Genomic DNA, 18323 nt, shown 5'->3' with positions numbered 1-18323 from the left:
TATATATTTTTTTTAATGATTTCTCTAAAAACAAGATTTAAAGGGATAGATCCCTTTAAAAATTAAAAATCTGTCATCCTTTACCCTCATGTCGTTCCAAACCTGTCTGAAACAAAAAGGATATTTTGGACATTGAAAGAAAATAGATATTTTGTCCATACAATCAAAGTCGTGATGTTTAATGTTATCTGAATTAACCCTTTTTATTTGTATTTTTTTTACCTGGGCAAAAACTGTTGAAACATTCTTCAAAATATCTTCTTTCCTGTAGAAGAAAGTTAGTTTAAGAACAAGAGGGTGAGTAAATGATGGCTTTTATTTATTTTTATTAAATATTGTATTTTTGTATGTCTATTTTTTAAATATTGTATGTCATTTTGTCTTTCAATTTAATGTTTCTTGTTTTAAAGATGTTTAGATATTTTAACTATATATATATATACTTATTATTTTGTGTGTAGCGATACTCTTTTATTATAACCTACAGTTAGTGTTGACACGCTAAAATGTCGAATAATGATTCTTCACTGTTAGTTCAATACAGTGGGATGTAAAATGGGATGGAAATTTGGATAAAGAAAAAAAAAATAGAAACAAAAATGTTAAATGAATATTTAAGATTCTGCATTATTTCTAGGTTGCTAATCAAATTTGTGACATTTTTGAAAATCTGTGACATTCATCACAAGTGTCGAACTCCTTTGAAGCTCAAGATGCCCTTTGGAAAATTTTAAATCATGCTGGAGAACATGTCCATCAGGTTTTATACAAGCTTTATGCAGCTCGAGTCCTGCTTCTATTAAAGCAAAAGGAGGACGAACTAACCACATAGTAAGGCATTCATGCTAATCTTTCAATTGAACTTTTTAATCAAACTGTTATTCTGACAATATACAGTAAATTGTGATGGGAAAAATGTTTTATATTTTTTTCATAAAGAATCCCTATCTCATTCACTGTAGCCTGAGTAGAAGGCAAAATAGAGGCAGGAACATCACAATAGCAACTAAATGACAGTTAGTGAAGTCAGGAAACCACCTGTGAGAAAGCTTCAATGAAAACATAAGGAGCTGATTATTTAGCTGTAGGCATTATGGCACAGCCACTAATTATCTCAGCCAACACCACCACTGATTGCACTTCATTCCTCCAGCAGCACATTTCTAAAGAGAAGCTCTTGTCTGTTTGCTTCTGAGCCGAGAATGAAGAGAGCGTCTAGATGACTGCTGCTCCTGCAGAGCTCCTGAGGCCTGGGTCTTGCAGATGTCCGACTGGCGATCTGTAAAGTCCTGCCTTTGCACTGCAGGCTGAGGTTTTTTCAGATTGCGAAGGTCTGAACCAGAGATGACCCAGGCTGTGGACGGACCAGATGTTGCAGGAATGTCTCAGACAACCAGCATGCCAAAGATAATGCTGGAAGCCTATGCACTCTTGCTGTTCTAACTATTGAATGTACGTCTCGGAGAGCCAATCTCCGCCTACTTGGCAACGTTTCCCTTTGAAGTTCTTTCATTTTGCACATTTACACTTATGCATTTGGCAGATGCTTTTATCCAAAGCAACTTACATTGCATTCAAAGTACACATTTCTATCAGTAATTGCTTTCCCTAGGAATCAAACCCACAACGTTGTGATGATACTACCGCCATGTTCTGCTGTTTAAGCTACAGAAAAGCCTGTAGAAAAAGTTACACTGGGACGATAAATGTTCCCATAACACAATCAAAACCTCTGGAAGACAATACTGTGGCTGATTATGTCATAACTGTTTTGCACCACCACAATGGCCTGATAAGAATAATGGTCTTGTTTAATAAGATTTGTAACTCGTGCAATCGCACAATTAGTAAAGAGGTCCCCTATTGAATGCAGGGAACCTCTGCCTTCGTTTCCCAAATCAGACACATCCCAATCCACTCCCCACCCCCCTGCGCTCTGTGGCCCACATCCCGTCCAAAGATTCGGTACACACAGCGGCCCCTTCCTCCCCCTCTTGACTGCCTTCCATTTCCCTTTTGATTGTGATTGACAGATTCTTTGTCCCATTGTACTGAGCTGTCGCCTCTGATGAAGACACACACGCACACACATTCATGCATAGGAACGCCTGCTCTTGCTTGCGCACCTTGGACTTGTTGCAGCAGACAGAAGGGTCTGCCACGTGAATACATTCATGATGGGTAAGTTTCCAGCCATTTAGAAACCGAGGACATGGCTGCGTGTCCATCTGTAAGCTGCACTATGCTGAGGTGGTGCGGCTGAGAGGGACAGCTGGTGGGGGAGGCGAAAGGGATGCTCAATGTTATCTGAAGAGTTTGTCATTAACACAGCTCCTCAGGGATGGGAACCAGGTCACATTCTCTCACTCCGCACAAAGAAGTGTGTGTGTGAGAGGGCTGGGGTTGCCGAGGGAGGGTAGCGGATGGGGACTAGGCCATGACCTCTTTATATCCATCAACATATCATTGGCCGGGTGTGCAATGTCCAATCTGCAATGCATCGGAATATACTTATGCGCTCATTTTGCCCCTCTTGCTTTTGGTGTCTCTCTGCTTGCTGTCACGATCTTTATATCTCTGCCATCTTTTGCTATAACTTTCTTTGTTTCTGGCTTGTGCTTTTCTCATTTTTATTACATTTATTTTTTTGACTTCCTTGCGTAGTGACAAAAAAAAAAAAGCACATATGACTGAAGGGGGTCTGGTACTCTATATAGTCATAAAAAGTTTTCTTCGGTACGGACTTTTAGATTCTAACAATCTGGTTTCATTGTGGCCTAATTTGAACACTTTCAACCCAGTACACACCATTTGTGTCCAAAATCACATACTATGTAAGTAGATAGCCTACTTCTTTTGAATGAGTACTTTGCAACCATTAAAAAAGTAGGTTCTGTGTAGTATGAATATGTGGAGTATGAATGTTACCCAGATGTACTACATTCGTCATTGTGTCATGTGACCTACAGTGTCAGATGCATCGCTTCACTGCCAATCACAAATTTTCTCCTGTGGCCTCACGGGACTGTTTTTCATGTTCTATATAGTATGGAAGTATGCGATTTTAGCCTAGTAAGGCTGCATATCTAGGCTGCCATATAATCAAGCTGTCTCAATTTGAAGGATCCTTAGAAGGCAGCCTTCGTTTCTTGTCCTTCATTCTGCGTTTTTTGAAGAATGCATCAAATGTAGGCTATCCCTTGTGTCCTCCAATCACCCACAATAGTCAATTTATATTCAGTTAATAAAAAGATTTTCAATATAAAGTATTTACATAAAGTGCGGGGCGGAAACTTTTATGACGTAGCCATGCACACTTATTAGACTGTGTCATTCTAGTGTTCACCCTTGAGGTGGAGTCTAACATAGAAGCTTTTGCAGAACAGGACTAGGAGGGACACAACCTCACTAGGATACAGCTTTCCAGTTGAGAAGCACCCATAGTAATGACAGCACAGATACCAGACTGTTCTTCTGTATACTACTACTGCTAATATACTCTGTCGCCCTCTGCTGGTTAAAATTAGAATATCTGGCCTCTGCTAATATTGAGTATACCCAGGGCCGTCCTTTGGGCGGTGCAACTGGTGCGGTCGCACCGGGCCCCGCGGCCCCGTGGCGAATGGACCGAGGGGGACTCTGCCACTCTGTCAATGACAACATCTGTATCTAGGGCCATAAGTATTTCCTTTTGAGTTGCCATCAACCTAAATGCCTCCAAGTGATCATTGGATATGGTGCTCCTGAGCCGATTTTTTATCAATTTGAGTGTGGAGAAGCCTCTCTCACAAGCAACCTGGGTGACATACAGGGTGAGTAGGAACTTGTACCCGAGGCCTATAACATGGTAAGCATCTGTTAACAAGTTGTATCGCTGTAAAAGCTGATAACAACATACGGCACATTTCTTACATGTTGAACAACTTTTATTCATAATCTCTACCTGTTCTTCATCAGTTCCATCCATAGGTATCTCTCTCACAATCCTGGTTGTGTACTCCTCCACTGCAGACTTTTTCAGTTTCTCCCATTGACCAGCGAGAATAGTCCGCTCATACTGTAAAGTGACAACAGTGGCCCGGTTGTCAAACTTTAGTAAGCATCTGTTTAGTTCTGTGAGCGACGTCTTAGGCAATCCATTATCTCTGATCTCTGAGAATCTTCTAGGGTCCAGATAAGCAAGGTCTGCAAACAATGTGCCATGTGTCAGAAAGCGTTGATGGATGCTTTCAGTGACTGTATCCATGATGACATGGTGTACCTTAGTCTTGTAGGCCATTTCCACATCTCTTTCCATCTCATCCTGAGCCAACTCCCCTCATTGTCTTCCTTTTCCTTATCCTTTTCTTTGGCAGCTCAGTTTGCACTTTCAGTTTAGTGTCTTTATCCTGTTCTTGTAGCTTGGCAGTAGCCCACTGCACAAAGATGTATGCTGCCCTTTTCACAGAGTCAAAGTCTCTAGCATTCTTTTGTAGAGCTTCTTGTGTTTCCACATCCATCCGATGTGTTGTCAGAATGTCCAATCCGCTGGTTTGTAGGTACTTGGAGAGAGGAGACGTTTTCTCAAATACATACAAAAATGTTTGGGCAGTAAGGATGGTTTCATACTTGAGCAGGGCCTCTTTAAACCCTCTGGCTTTGACATGTACATTTGGCTTTTGACTTGCCATCTCTTCAATATTTGTCAAAGTGAGAACCACATCCACAAACAATGCATTTTGTGGGTTGCCAAAAAATCAGAAGACCTTCAGAGCAGCATCCTTGGCCCACCAGCGTGTCTCTCCTATGGAAGAGAGTCGTCTGTGATGAGGGTCCTGACTCTTTTTCTCCCAGACATTCATTCTTTGATAGGACTCTCGAATGAAAACTGCTAGGTCATTTAGTGGTGTCTCCCATCACAAGGTTCAGGATGTGCATAACACCACACATGTACTTGGTTCGGAGAGTGTGAAGAAAGCAAGGCAGAGAAGCCATTGTACTGGCCTTGCATGTTTGCAGCTCCATTAGTAGAATTTCCAATACAATTACTCATGTCCAGCTGTAGTGTATCAATGACTTCTTTAACTAACTGACTAAAGTACCTCCCAGACGATGCCTCACAACTGACAACAGCAACAAGTCGCTCATGGATAACATCATTCACATAGCGGAGAATGACTGAACATTGGTCTTTTGCAGAGATGTCTTGTGTTGTATCTATTTGCACTGAGAACATTACAGCTTGTGTAACTTCAGAGCTAACAGATTTTTGAATAATGCATCGGATGGCATCTATTACATTATTGACTGTATTTTTGGAAATCAAAGTGAGAAGGGATCCTCTGCCTTTCCCTCTGGTCTGATGTAGCCTCTTGCTCTTCTCTATGCAGTCCGCAATGTGTTCTTGCAGGCAGGTGTCTTACTTTCTGATTAAAAGAATAAACTCCAAAAAGTTCCCGTGATCTACAGAGATGTCCTCTAATGTATAAGCAGCCTCAGACTGGGACCCCCTGTAGCTAAGTCCTCTCTTGCCTATCACCTTGACATCATCTACAACACGTTCCAGCACCTGATGCCTCTTGCAAACCTGCTCTCTGTGTGCAGACATTTGCCGGCCACAAAGTAAATGGTTTATGTTTGCTTTGCTGGCCCTCAAGAAGTACGCTTCTGCACAATTTCTGTGGACAAAACTTTGTTGATGCTCTTCAATTCTCTGATGGATATGCCTCCAATCTTTCATTCCTACAATAAATGGATTGCCACTATCACAGGGCTTGGCAAAGGCAAGACAAACTGAACAAAACAACGTATGCCTCTTCTCACAGTATGTCAGCCACTTCCGATTTGTGCCAAGTCATGATCTGTTGATTTAGGCCGTGTGAACCAGTCAACATCTGGGGCCTCTCCTGTGTGCTTTGCCTCTCCCTCTTCTGTGTGCTCTGCTTCTCCTGCGTGCTCTGCCTCTCCTGCGTGCTCTGCTTCTCCTGTGTGCTCTGCCTCTCCTGTGTGCTCTGCCTCTTCTGCGTGCTCTGCCTCTGCCTCTCCTGTGTGCTCTGCCTCATGTTTGCTTTGCTGGCCCTCAAGAAGTACGCTTCTGCACAATTTCTGTGGACAAAACTTTGTTGATGCTCTTCAATTCTCTGATGGATATGCCTCCAATCTTTCATTCCTACAATAAATGGATTGCCACTATCACAGGGCTTGGCAAAGGCAAGACAAACTGAACAAAACAACGTATGCCTCTTCTCACAGTATGTCAGCCACTTCCGATTTGTGCCAAGTCATGATCTGTTGATTTAGGCCGTGTGAACCAGTCAACATCTGGGGCCTCTCCTGTGTGCTTTGCCTCTCCCTCTTCTGTGTGCTCTGCTTCTCCTGCGTGCTCTGCCTCTCCTGCGTGCTCTGCCTCTGCCTCTCCTGTGTGCTCTGCTTCTCCTGTGTGCTCTGCCTCTCCTGTGTGCTCTGCCTCTTCTGCGTGCTCTGACTCTCCTGCGTGCTCTGCCTCTGCTGTGTGCTCTGCTTCTCCTGCGTGCTCTGCCTCTGCCTCTCCTGCGTGCTCTGCCTCTGCCTCTCATGTGTGCTCTGCCTCTGCCTCTCCTGTGTGCTCTGCTTCTCCTGCGTGCTCTGCTTCATTTGCTTGCTCTTTTTCCTCAACTTCATGATGAACCTGAGTGTCATCATTATCTGGATCACTGCTTGTGTTAGGCTTAGCCTCATTCTTGTTTTGAATAAATATGTGCTTATGAAACAATTATAAGTGACCTAATTAATAATTATTAATAATTATGACTTATACAGTTAAGTTCAAATGTATCTACATGTAGACATAATTACAATTATTGTCATATATTTTCCCCTCTACTTTAGAGTTAATTACAAACCCAAAGTACAGTGTGTCACTGTTTTTTTCCCCCTACCTCTACCACACTCCTCCCTGTCGCTGCTAGGCCTACCGTAGCATCCTTTCTCACAGCACTGGTATTGGCAGACCAGGAGTGTCTGGCTGCACTGATTCCAGCAACATCCTGGTTAATGAACACAGTATAGGATGTAAACATTGCAGCAAAATGTTTTCTAACTGACTGCGCTCAACATTGGAATACACATGAGTACAATTAAGTAACAACAGTAGCACAAAAGGGAATCGAATATATAGCAAAAAAACTATAAATAGTAGCAGCAGTAATAGTTGAGTGTGTGTGTGCCAGCAGATTTGTACGTTTTTAAATCCTTTGATATATAGTTATTTGTGAATTAAAGTATGCTAAAGTGTTGCTAGTGCTGCATGTGCATTTGTGTGTGTGTGGTGTAAAGGCATGTGTGTGTGTGTGTGTGTGTGATCTGTGTGTGACAACCATGCACAGGTTCCTCCTATCATAAGGGTTAATTAATTAGAGCCACAGACAGTATTAAGAAACTGTGGCAGCATTTGTTGGGTGTGTCTCTCTCATTGCCGTCTTCCTACCTCCATGACACTTGACTCTGCTGCAGCAGCTGAGCTGTCTGCACTGGGTCCAGAAACATTCTAGTTTTGAATAGATGAACACACGATTCAGACAAGGGAGAACATAAGCAAGCCAATGGCTCATATTACATCATCTAACTATTGCATAGATAGTGCCTGTAACAGAAGCCTACAGTATGTTCCACCCTACCTAAAGATTTATTACATACTGTAACCTATGCATGTATTTAATGTTTTACTTTAATATATGACTAGCTACGTATTCAGAGTTCACTACAAATGCCTACAGTACTATGGCTATTGCTATAGGTTTTTGACATGTTAAGACTATATTGCTAGTAGCCTACAGCAGTCTGTATACCCGGCCTAAATCCCACGTTATCTGCTGATAAGCAATGACATTTTAAAATATACGGGGGTTCTACGCTAAGCTTACAACTGTTTAACACAGTGTAGGTTACTGTCAAAAACTGGCAGAAGTAGCGTGAATTACATGAAAATGACTTGAGCAGTATATTTTCTGTTTTCTTCTTACCTCCTCTACTGCACTACTGTCCTCCGCTGCAGCAGCCGAATTTAAACCTTTTGAGAAGATTTCGGTTAATTTTATGCATTTGGCAGCGTCGGATTTAAGAGCCCTTTTTTTGCTTTCTCGAAGCTTTTCTGCACTGCCTTTCCTTTTTTTACGGTCCATCATCTGACAATTAGCTCGTTTTGCACTTATGACGTGCTTGATTTTGATTATGTCCGCGTAACCTCTGGTTGGGTCAGTCGGCCCATCTCGAAACCAGCCAGCCGTCGCCGACTGGGCCAAATGCTTAACATTTATTATGATTTTTATTATTATCATCATATTAAAATCTTGCAAGCGATAAAAGCTGCCAGCCTGTAAAAACAATGTATTTATATATATTAACATTTTTTTTTTTTTTTTTTTAAATCTGACCGGCCCACATTTAAAAAATGGTCCGGCCCTTCTGGCATTTGCCAGAATTGCCAGATGACCAATCCGCCCCTGCTTCTTGCATTCCATTGCAACTTTAGTATTATTAATATTATCACCCTACACATGAAATCTCTTGACTTGCTTGCATCCTAAGTTCATAATTTACCTCCTTCCACTTGCCCATATGATGTTCTGCTGCTTTCACAAACACCAGAATCCTTTCTGTTTTTGATTTTTTCAAATGTTGCATTTATTACTCCTGCAATGAAAGTGACTTCTTTCTTATTCTCTATCCATGCATTTCTATTACCTTGCTGTCCATTTACTTTCCCTTGCCTCTTTATTACCTCTTCCCTCCTTATTATGTTTTTCCTGTCCAGCCAAATGAACTGCTTCAGCATATGATACCTTTTTGTTTAGCCTTATTTGCTGCATCTCCACCTCTTTTTTAAGTACTTCACATCCACAATTAGCTTCACTGTGCTCCGACCATGACTTTTGCAGCCAATACGAACGACTGATTTCTTGTCATCATGTTCGATGACGATCCCGATCATTTAAGCTTTATATAAGTGATATGTAAGCTCTCTGTTGACTGTCACTATTAACCTTTTTTTTCCAGATAAAAGAATACCAAAGATGTTGTATTGCTTGTATTATTTACAGTAATGTTGTATATTGTTGTTTGAACTGAGAATCAAATAAATAAGCATAACATATATTCATTTTACAATGAACATTTTAATAGGCCTTTAAAAACAGAGCTTTTCCCTCAAATTCAATTAGTACAGATTCTGTTTCCTTTTCTCTACTCCTTTCGTCATTATTCTTACTTTTCACTGTGCCATTTCTCACTTTTAAGTTTTCCACTAGTTCCCTTACATTAACATTAATGGGAACACCATAGATCACCCCCTTGCGCCCATTCTTTTCCCCCAACTCTAGCCACCTTAAGGACCTTAACTTTTCCAACATTTGCCAGTTTTCTAGCCTTTTCCATTTGGACTTTATTATTGCATTCAAATTAGCAAGTGCCCATCTCCTAGAATCCTCGCATATTTCACTTCTCCAATATATCCTTTAATGATTTTTGTTAATTTAATCCGGTCTAACAACTACATTCATTTGACCCTCTTACGTTACTTTCTCTTTCTCTTCACTTCCTTCACTTTACGATGCTGGGTGTTTCTTTTTTTCTTCCTTTGCGGGCTTTTTCCATTCTTTCTCTTTCCCATGATTTCCCACTCATTTATTCTTCTCTCATATTCTTCATTGCAAACCATACTATTACTCTTACTGTCCGAGCATCGTTTCAGACCTATAGAGGCCATCGGTCGATAATCCCAGTCCAAGTTCCTTGCAGTACATAAATGTACTATATTTACAATACCTGAACTTCAACGTCCTCGGTCTTCCCAAGTTTGTTATATTTTGACTCTTCGGTAGTCAGTCCTCAAAATAACTTGTGGCAACAGCAATGCGTCAGTCCTCTACCCTAAGAGCTTCAGACTTGTCTACTCCCAGACTAGTCTCTGCCAGCCATGTTTTGATCCAGACTTTCAGTACTCTTTCAGAAGATGCGTAATAGTGCCTCCTACTGTACAAGAGTGAAAACACAGAAAGCTGGAAAATTCTGTCAGTGGTGGGGAAAGAGTTAAACAGACATTTACTTGTAAATCATTAGTACAAATAAAGGCAGCTATGTGATACTTTTCAGTTGAATCAACCAGTTGTACCAGTTTTTCTTTTTTGTAAAAGCAAAATGCTTAAAAATTCACATTCACGGTAATAACTTTAACTCACTCCTTTAAAGACAATGTCTGCTTTAACAGTAACTCACTTGATTAGGTGAATAGAGGTGTTGGCATTATAATAAAACATTATGTGTTGTTTAAAAAAAAAATCCAAATGAATCATGTGTGTTTTAATGTGGATTATTTCTTCGAGGTATTGTATTCTCCAGTTTGTTGCATTGAGCTGTGTCCTGTTCTACTGTAAACTGAGGGAATTGGGAGTGTGTGTGTCTCACTGCTGCCCTCTTCAGTCAGGAGAAATGGTGCGTCTGCGCAGGCAGCTGCATGTCAGGCATTTGAGGATGCTCATGGTGATGTGCATAAGAGAGCCGAAGTTAAAAAGCAGGTTGTAGAAAGTGTGCACTGAGAGTCCTCCGGTCTCGTCTGCGTATTTCATGGCCACAATGGGCGTATAGAGGCTGTTGGTCAGATTCCGGAATCGGGGTCGGCTGGATTCAATCACTTTCTTGGTACACTGGATTGTGGGTAATTAAGAAGAGAATAATAAATTGTGACAGGTTAGGTGTTTAAACGAAAATCTGTGGAGATTTAAAGGGTAGTGAAGGCAAATTAGAGCTTGCAATTTGTAATGCAATGAATTTATAGCGTTCATATGTTTGCAGTTTAACAGTGACACATACTTTAGCAATGTCCTCAGGGGTTTGTCCCAATGCCTCAAAGATATCAATGGATGATGGTATGTACACATCCTTGAAGTATCTGACTGTGTCTGCATCTGCTCCAGGATATTCCATCTTGGCCACCTCTTCCATCATCTTTGTTTCAAACTCTGTATGCACTGGGCCTGGCTCAATCAGAGATAGTCTAGGAGAACAGAAGGAATGCTACATTAGCACTATAGCACTCTTTAATGCCAATAAGATGGATTATAAAAAGCCTTTTTACACCAAGTCTGATGAGCACAAGAGGTTTATAAATAAATCAGTCAATTAATCTTCAGAATAAATCTCATAATAGGCATTTTAATGAGAATAAAGTCATAAGTTTTCTCTAAGTCACCTTTTCTCTAAAAACAATATTTGAAGGCATTTAGTGAAAATTATTTTTTTTCCCAGTTGAGAGATATTTCCTGTATTTCTGCTGTAATTATAGCAAAACAGCTTATTCTAAAACATTTTTATTAACAGAAATTGGGAGTGTTGATATATTTAATTAATTAACCACAACATATTTTGTGATTCCAGAAGTTTCAAGAACTGTATGTTCTTCAGTAAAAACAATAGTTACTATGGGATAAGATTTTAGTGCGCATCTTGATTTTTATTTTTGAGGATTATGAGATTATTTTCAATGGCACATGGCATTAAACCAGTGTTGTAAGTGTAACTAAATGACATGAGGATAATATACTTATACAATATTTTGTAATTTGCTGAAAAAAAAAAACGAAATAAAAGAAACCCCTCACATTTATCATCACAGATCATAGCAATCTGATATTTCATTGATATGTTCATTGTTATGGTTTTAAACCTTGTTCTTTTTTCATGCCGGAAATTTAGGCTTGACATGTTAGTGCGCATCTTGATTTTTATTTTTGAGGATTATGAGATTATTTTCAATGGCACATGGCATTAAACCAGTGTTGTAAGTGTAACTAAATGACATGAGGATAATATACTTATACAATATTTTGTAATTTGCTGAAAAAAAAAAACGAAATAAAAGAAACCCCTCACATTTATCATCGCAGATCATAGCAATCTGATATTTCATTGATATGTTCATTGTTATGGTTTTAAACCTTGTTCTTTTTTCATGCCGGAAATTTAGGCTTGACATACATAGGCCCCAAATCGTAAGACTTTGGATCACTTACTTCACATTAAACTTCAGCAGCTGCACAGCCATACTCTCACAGAAGCCCTCTATGGCGAACTTAGAGGCCGTGTAGACATCATTGAATACCACACCTGCGGATAAGTTCAACAGAGACATATTCAGTGATAATGTCATTGTTCTGCTGCCCTCCCAAGGTGGCCCAAACCATGTGTGCCATATCTGGCTGTCATAATGCTCTTCAGCTAAGTGCATAACTCTGAATGGCTCTATTGTCCCTCTGACTGTCGAGCATTCAGCTGTGTGACACAGAAGGTTTGGTGTGTCCGTCCTACCCTGCAGGCCCATTACGCTGCTCATGACGATAATGTGGCCGGATCGCCTCTTCTTCATGTCTGGCATGACCTCTTTTATCATGCGCACAGTTCCGAAGAAGTTGGTCTCAAACACTCTCTTCATCTCATCCATGCTGATGCTCTCCACAGGGCCCAGCAAACCCACACCTGCATTATTAACTGGAAAATCAGAGAGGAAACATGGGTGGTTATGGTCTTGACTGTTCCCTGAGGCTCTAGGCTAGTATTGATTTTTGGTGACCACATATCATTCAGTTAACATCAGTCAGCACACACTTATTCTAGTTTCTATCAAGAATGTCTTGTCTCTGGTCATTTGTAGTAGTATTTTATCAATTTATCAGCAATATCAATTTATCAAATTAAATTTGATACATATTATCAATGTATCAAATTATGTTACATTGTTACACTGAACAGTTTTTACCTCTGCTGAAATGTGTTCATAGGCAGAAAAAAACAGATTTTATTTGGTCTATCCAACTCAATTCCTTTTTTTGTAGTCTGAACAGGCTAAAAACACATGCAATCCAATTTGTATAAGCCCGATGCAAGCCTTCGAATGTCGACTCATTTGAAATCCTATTAAAGATTTTTGTTAATGCGTTCGAGTCTGAACAGTCAAATAGGATTTGATTGGATTTGTGTGTCTTTTTTATTCGTCATGTGACGGGTTAATACAATAGGTGTTTTGTCAAGAACAAAAACAACAGGTGGTCATTATGTGACCATTGTAATCACATCATGCAATCATTGATTTCATGTGTTCATTGTTAACTAACTGCATGATTTGTATAATCTTATAACTGTACATTTATGTCATAAGGACATTACTTTGACAAAGTCATCTCTGATAACAGATCTCTCTTATTTGTAATGTAGAAACATTCATTTTCTGTGAAGCTGCTTTGAAACGATATGTATTGTGAAACGTGCCAAAAAATAGAATTGATAGTGAACCCCTGTGAAAAAGAAGTGTACTTATATCATATATCTTTAATATATTAAAAACTGTACTTGCAGATAGCATAATATTAATGAAATTAAGTACAATTAAAGAGTGCACTTTTTATTAATGTTTCACAATTATGTACACTTTTAAAATTTCTTATCATTTCAAGTATTTAAGGTACATTTCAAATCATTGTTTTAATAATATTTTGTTGTGCTTAAAAATGTAAATTAAAATGTTGATGTGTTGACATTTTAAAGCACATGTAAAGTACTTGATTAGTAATTTAACTGTTACTCATTATCATCTATATCATTTCTGTAATAAGTACTCTTTTTAAAAAGTATCCTAAATGGTACTTCTTTTTCTCAAAAGAATGGGCAATCTTGATGGGCAAGTTTAATAAAAGACCACAGAGCATTTCAAATGCGTTTGATTTTAGCAAACCCAGGACAGTTAACTTACACGATCACATGAGTCACTGCTCTTTTTGCGACTCCATAATGCTCTCTTATAGGGATAGTTCACCTAAAAACTAACTCGCCTTCAAGTTGTTCCAAACCTGTTTCTGCTGAACACAAAAGAAGATCTTTTGAAGATCAGTTTCTGGTCCCTATTGACTACCATAGTATTTTTTTTCATACTATGGTAGTCAGTGGGGACCAACAATTGTTTAATTGATTACCAACATTCTTCAAAATATCTTCTTTTGTGTTCAGCAGAAGAAAGAAATTCATACAGGTTTGGAACAACTTGAGGGTGAGTAAATGATGACAGAATTTTCTTTTTTGTGTGAACTATCCCTTTAACTGTACAGTTTCAGTGTATTTTATTGATTGTAATGAATGATAACAAATGATAATGAAACATAGTCAATGGCAAAACATCCTTTGCTAAACTCTTGCAAGGTGAAACTACGCAGGTTTGCCTCATTGCTATTGCAACCAGTGTTTATTTTTTTTTTATACAAGCCCATTTTTTTGAACAGCGCAAATAAAAATTTGGATTTCCCCTGCAGTGTGAACAAAGCCTATATGAGGTCAAATGCATTCTGCACTCACTGAGAATGTCGATGTGGCGGTCCTTGACACTGTCAATACATTGCCTGACTGAGTCATCACTGCACACATCCAAAGACAGCAGTGCCAAGGTCTTTCCATATGTGTCACCCGCCGCTTCCAGCAGCCGGTCTTTCTTTCTCAGGTCTCTCATAGTGGCAATAACTTCAAGACAAGTGACAGAAAATCCTTTTGTCATCAACAATCCACAATCACACAAAAATTAAAGACTGATATCTACAGAGGTTTTATTTAGAGCTGAATAATGGCACTATTGTCTTTCAAGAGCTGCTTTACAGCAGAATTGGAATTTGTCTCAGATTTGCATCATCGATTCTGTTAATTTTCTATTTATAACCCTGAAGCCCCTTTAAAACAACCTGTATTGTTTAAAGTTCTATATAAATAAAGGTGATCTGAGTTGACTCTTAGACGCTTTGTCCTAAAATCACCGCAGGAGATTGCAGTTTGATTTAATTTGATCCCTTATATCTTTTTTTAGCGCTGACATATATGCTGACCCAAACAAAGCACTCAAGTCTAATCAGAGGTAAGTGTTGCTTAATTAAACTATGGCTGAAAGATAAACTGAAGAGATTAACATTTTGATGCACTTTGCACTTTGAACACCTGAGGGGACACTGACCTAAATCAAGCGCCCATCCCAGATTTACTAATAAGCTTGCTGAACATCATTCAACTGTAATTCTTGTAGTTGGATTTGGAGTTATCAGTGTTGTCCTTATAAAAACATTAGAAACCCAGTCGACAGTGTGACATCAGCGATCAGCTGTAATGCCATGCCGACTATTATAGAGACATACACAACCATTCAAAAGTTTAGGGTCAGTACAATAAAAAAAGGAAAAAAAGAAATTAATACTTCTGTTTACAGTGTTACAAAAGATTTATATTCTTATAAATGCTGTTCTTTTTAAACTTTCTATTCATCAAAGAATCCTGGGGGGGGGGGGGACCCTTCAGTTTTCACAAAAATATTAAGCAGCACAACTGTTTTTAACATGGATAATAATAATATTAACACTTTCTTGAGCAGTAAATCAACACATTAGAATGATTTCTGAAGGATCATGTGACACTGAAGACTGGAGTAATGATGCTGAAATTTCAGCTTTGCATAAATTAAATTTTAAAATAGATTACAATAGAAAACAATAGGTTTTTTTTTGCAGTTAAATTGCAATATTGTTTCATAATTATTTGACTGTATTTCTGATTACAAGGGAGAGCATGAGGGGCTTCTTTCAAAAACATTTTAAATATCTTACAGACCCCAAATTTCTGAACGGTAGTATTTATAATGTATATATCTCTCTAGCGTGTAACTTTGTATTACAGCACTTGTCGACACTGAAGACTGGAGTAATGATGCTGAAAATTCAGCTTTGCATAAATTAAATTTTAAAATAGATTACAATAGAAAACAATAGGTATTTTTTTGCAGTTAAATTGCAATATTGTTTCATAATTATTTGACTGTATTTCTGATTACAAGGGAGAGCATGAGGGGCTTCTTTCAAAAACATTTAAAATATCTTACAGACGCCAAATTTCTGAACGGTAGTATTTATAATGTATATATCTCTCTAGCATGTAACTTTGTATTACAGCACTTGTCATGTTACTGCCTCCTTAGCATAAATCGCTTTGTTGTGTTCCTCATTTGTAAGTCACGTTGGATAAAAAAGTTTCTATTCTAAAAGTTTCTACTAAATAAATAAAGATCATTCAACTTGAACTTCAACATTTACATCATAGGCTTACTTTGCTTCTTTGACGCTGACAGGAATTCGTTTAGCAGTGTCTGTCTCTGTGATGTTTGATTTGCTGATTAAATCATCTCTGATTTTACAGATAAGGCTGAGGAGCCTCTGTAGCGGATCAAAGTGTTGAAGCGTCATTCATTCGTCTGTCAACAGACAGCATCCATGATCAGTCACAGCCCAGCTGCTGTTGACAAGTGCCAGTAAGCATGAGGAGACTGTCATGCATCAGTAAGGTGATGATGGAAACACAGCTGCTAGGAAATCTGCATTCCTGTCTTCCTGATTTCACGTGTATATATAAAGCATAATCTGTACTTGATGAGAGTAGAAATTAATTCTTACGACACACAAAGCCTGTGTGGCCAACCTAGGCCACAACTTAAATGTGTTTGCGAGAACAACCGCCTCATTGCTAAAGCTGTTGTTTTAGAGTAAGACTTGAGGCAGCTTAAACTTTCTTGAATGAGCCGCTCTGTCTTGTAATTGGATTTTTTGGCTTCTTTGAAGTTGGCATATATCACTGCTCCTCATTATAACCAGAACCAATGAAAAGTTTAATCTCAGGGGAGTTAAAAAATTCCACTGTTGCAATACTCTTCAAATGAGAACAAAGTTCAAACGGAATTCATTTAAAAGATGAAAAAGAATGAAAGAAATGTGTGGATGGAAAAGTTCCTATTCCGATAGTGTTCCATTTTAACTTTCCCTTTCGTGTATTAAAATAAGGGGACTTCAACAGGGGGTCTGTAGCGGTACCTCAGGGGGTCTGCCATACTGTTAAAATTACAATATGATAACTGTAACCAAGACTAAAGAAGCTTTGTTTAATTGTCCTGTACACATTAAAACACATAAGGTCAAATTAAAGTGTAATGTAGAAGTATATCAATGAGAGTACAGTAATCATCATGCTAACATAATGTGCTACTTTATACATGTCAGACTTATCCCGCAATCCACCAAGGGCCTGAAAAAGGTTGAAGACCCCTGGTGTAAACCAAACGCATTGTATTTGACTGACATTAATGAGTCTCTGGATGTAGCTGAGTAGGAGATAACAAATGTCCAATGGTTTTGCCCTGCTCAGAGTGCAGATGAAGTCTTCAGACGACCCTCGCTTTAGAGCCCTCACTTGTACAGGTCTCAAACTTTGTCCCTCTCCCAACACTCATTTCAGTGTGTAAACTATGGGCGCATTAGACACGCCACTAAACCAGGGCAGAGGTCTACAATTCACAGCCATAAAGGGAGCTTTGTACTGGAGAAGTCACTTGAAAGAGAACTGGCAGTCTCTTTATGATCTCCGCCTGGCAAGCGGTATCCTCGCGGAGCCGTACCCTGGAAACTGCGCTTTCACATGATAACAAAGAGCCTTTGGGTTCAACTAGACAAAAGTGAATATGATCTTGCGGTTGGGATGAGGAGACAAACGGATTCTCAAATATACAGCGTGTTATGTAAAGAAAATGTCCAACAGTTGCGTTACAAAATAAGACTTGTATGCTATCGATTAATACCGACTGCAAAAATGTGTAAACTTCTAGAATCTACAATCTACGAACGTTTTGAAATATTCTAACCAAAAATAGAACGTTCTATAGACGTTTGAGCGCTGAAGGAATTGGAAGGCAAATGAGCGCGTTTACCATGGTAACGCTTCTGTTCGTCTCTGGCCAGCAGCACTGCGATCCGCAGTCCGATCCCGGAGGAGCAGCCGGTGATCAGCACCGCTTTCTGCTCGCCGCCACTCGCCATGGCAGCTCCTGTCTCAGCGGCGAGCTGTATCAGCGGACTTGAAAAAACTTAAAGCGGATCATGCAACTCGGCGCTCATGTGAGCGGGTTATGCAGTCACATGGCAGACAGAATCGATTAGTTAAAGGAGGACGTAAACACGCATGCTTACTTACGTGAGCATCAGCGTTTACTGTACTGCTTTGAAAAACAAACAGATTCACGCAGTCAGATGCATCGCGAGCTGTGGGTGCAAAGGGGAGAGAGGTGTGTGTGTTTTGGGGAGGGGGCGGGGGTCTAAGGCGAGAAAAAATAAATAAAACAACAAACATTTAAAATGAAACCATTTTTAATTCAATTCATATTAATTGTTAATTACATCTCACTTTCACGCCTTCTGGTCTGTTAGTTCAGTATACTAACAGGAAATTATATTTTATTATATTATATACTA

At 39.2% G+C, this 18323-nt stretch overlaps 1 protein-coding gene across 1 annotated transcript; it reads right to left on the bottom strand.

The window, feature by feature from the left end:
- Positions 1 to 8735: 8735 nt before the first annotated feature.
- On the bottom strand, positions 8736 to 18043 carry LOC107563317 (retinol dehydrogenase 8-like). The gene is made up of 6 exons (XM_016248163.1): positions 17783 to 18043; positions 14353 to 14514; positions 12319 to 12498; positions 12024 to 12117; positions 10825 to 11008; positions 8736 to 10658 (listed from the first exon to the last, which is right to left on the bottom strand). The coding sequence occupies exons 1-6, from the start codon at positions 17889 to 17891 to the stop codon at positions 10431 to 10433; spliced, it is 957 nt and encodes a 318-aa protein (XP_016103649.1). The 5' UTR covers positions 17892 to 18043; the 3' UTR covers positions 8736 to 10430.
- Positions 18044 to 18323: the final 280 nt, after the last annotated feature.

This window comes from Sinocyclocheilus grahami, unplaced genomic scaffold, assembly GCF_001515645.1.
Source record: "Sinocyclocheilus grahami isolate Dianchi unplaced genomic scaffold, SAMN03320097.WGS_v1.1 scaffold868.1, whole genome shotgun sequence".
Classification (NCBI taxonomy): Eukaryota; Metazoa; Chordata; class Actinopteri; order Cypriniformes; family Cyprinidae; genus Sinocyclocheilus; species Sinocyclocheilus grahami.
Note: the sequence above shows the minus strand (reverse complement) of the source record. Positions and strands in the feature narration are given on the sequence as shown.

What these genes read in the sequence shown, in the direction of transcription:
- LOC107563317 (XM_016248163.1), bottom strand. Translation starts at nt 17,891, where the DNA reads ATGGCGAGTGGCGGCGAGCAGAAAGCGGTGCTGATCACCGGCTGCTCC. An exon ending in CGAACAGAAGCGTTACCATG is followed by an intron (nt 14,515 to 17,782) that starts GTAAACGCGCTC and finishes CTTGTCTTGAAG; the next exon opens with TTATTGCCACTATGAGAGAC. An exon ending in CTGCTGAAGTTTAATGTGAA is followed by an intron (nt 11,009 to 12,023) that starts GTAAGTGATCCA and finishes CTGTTCTCCTAG; the next exon opens with ACTATCTCTGATTGAGCCAG.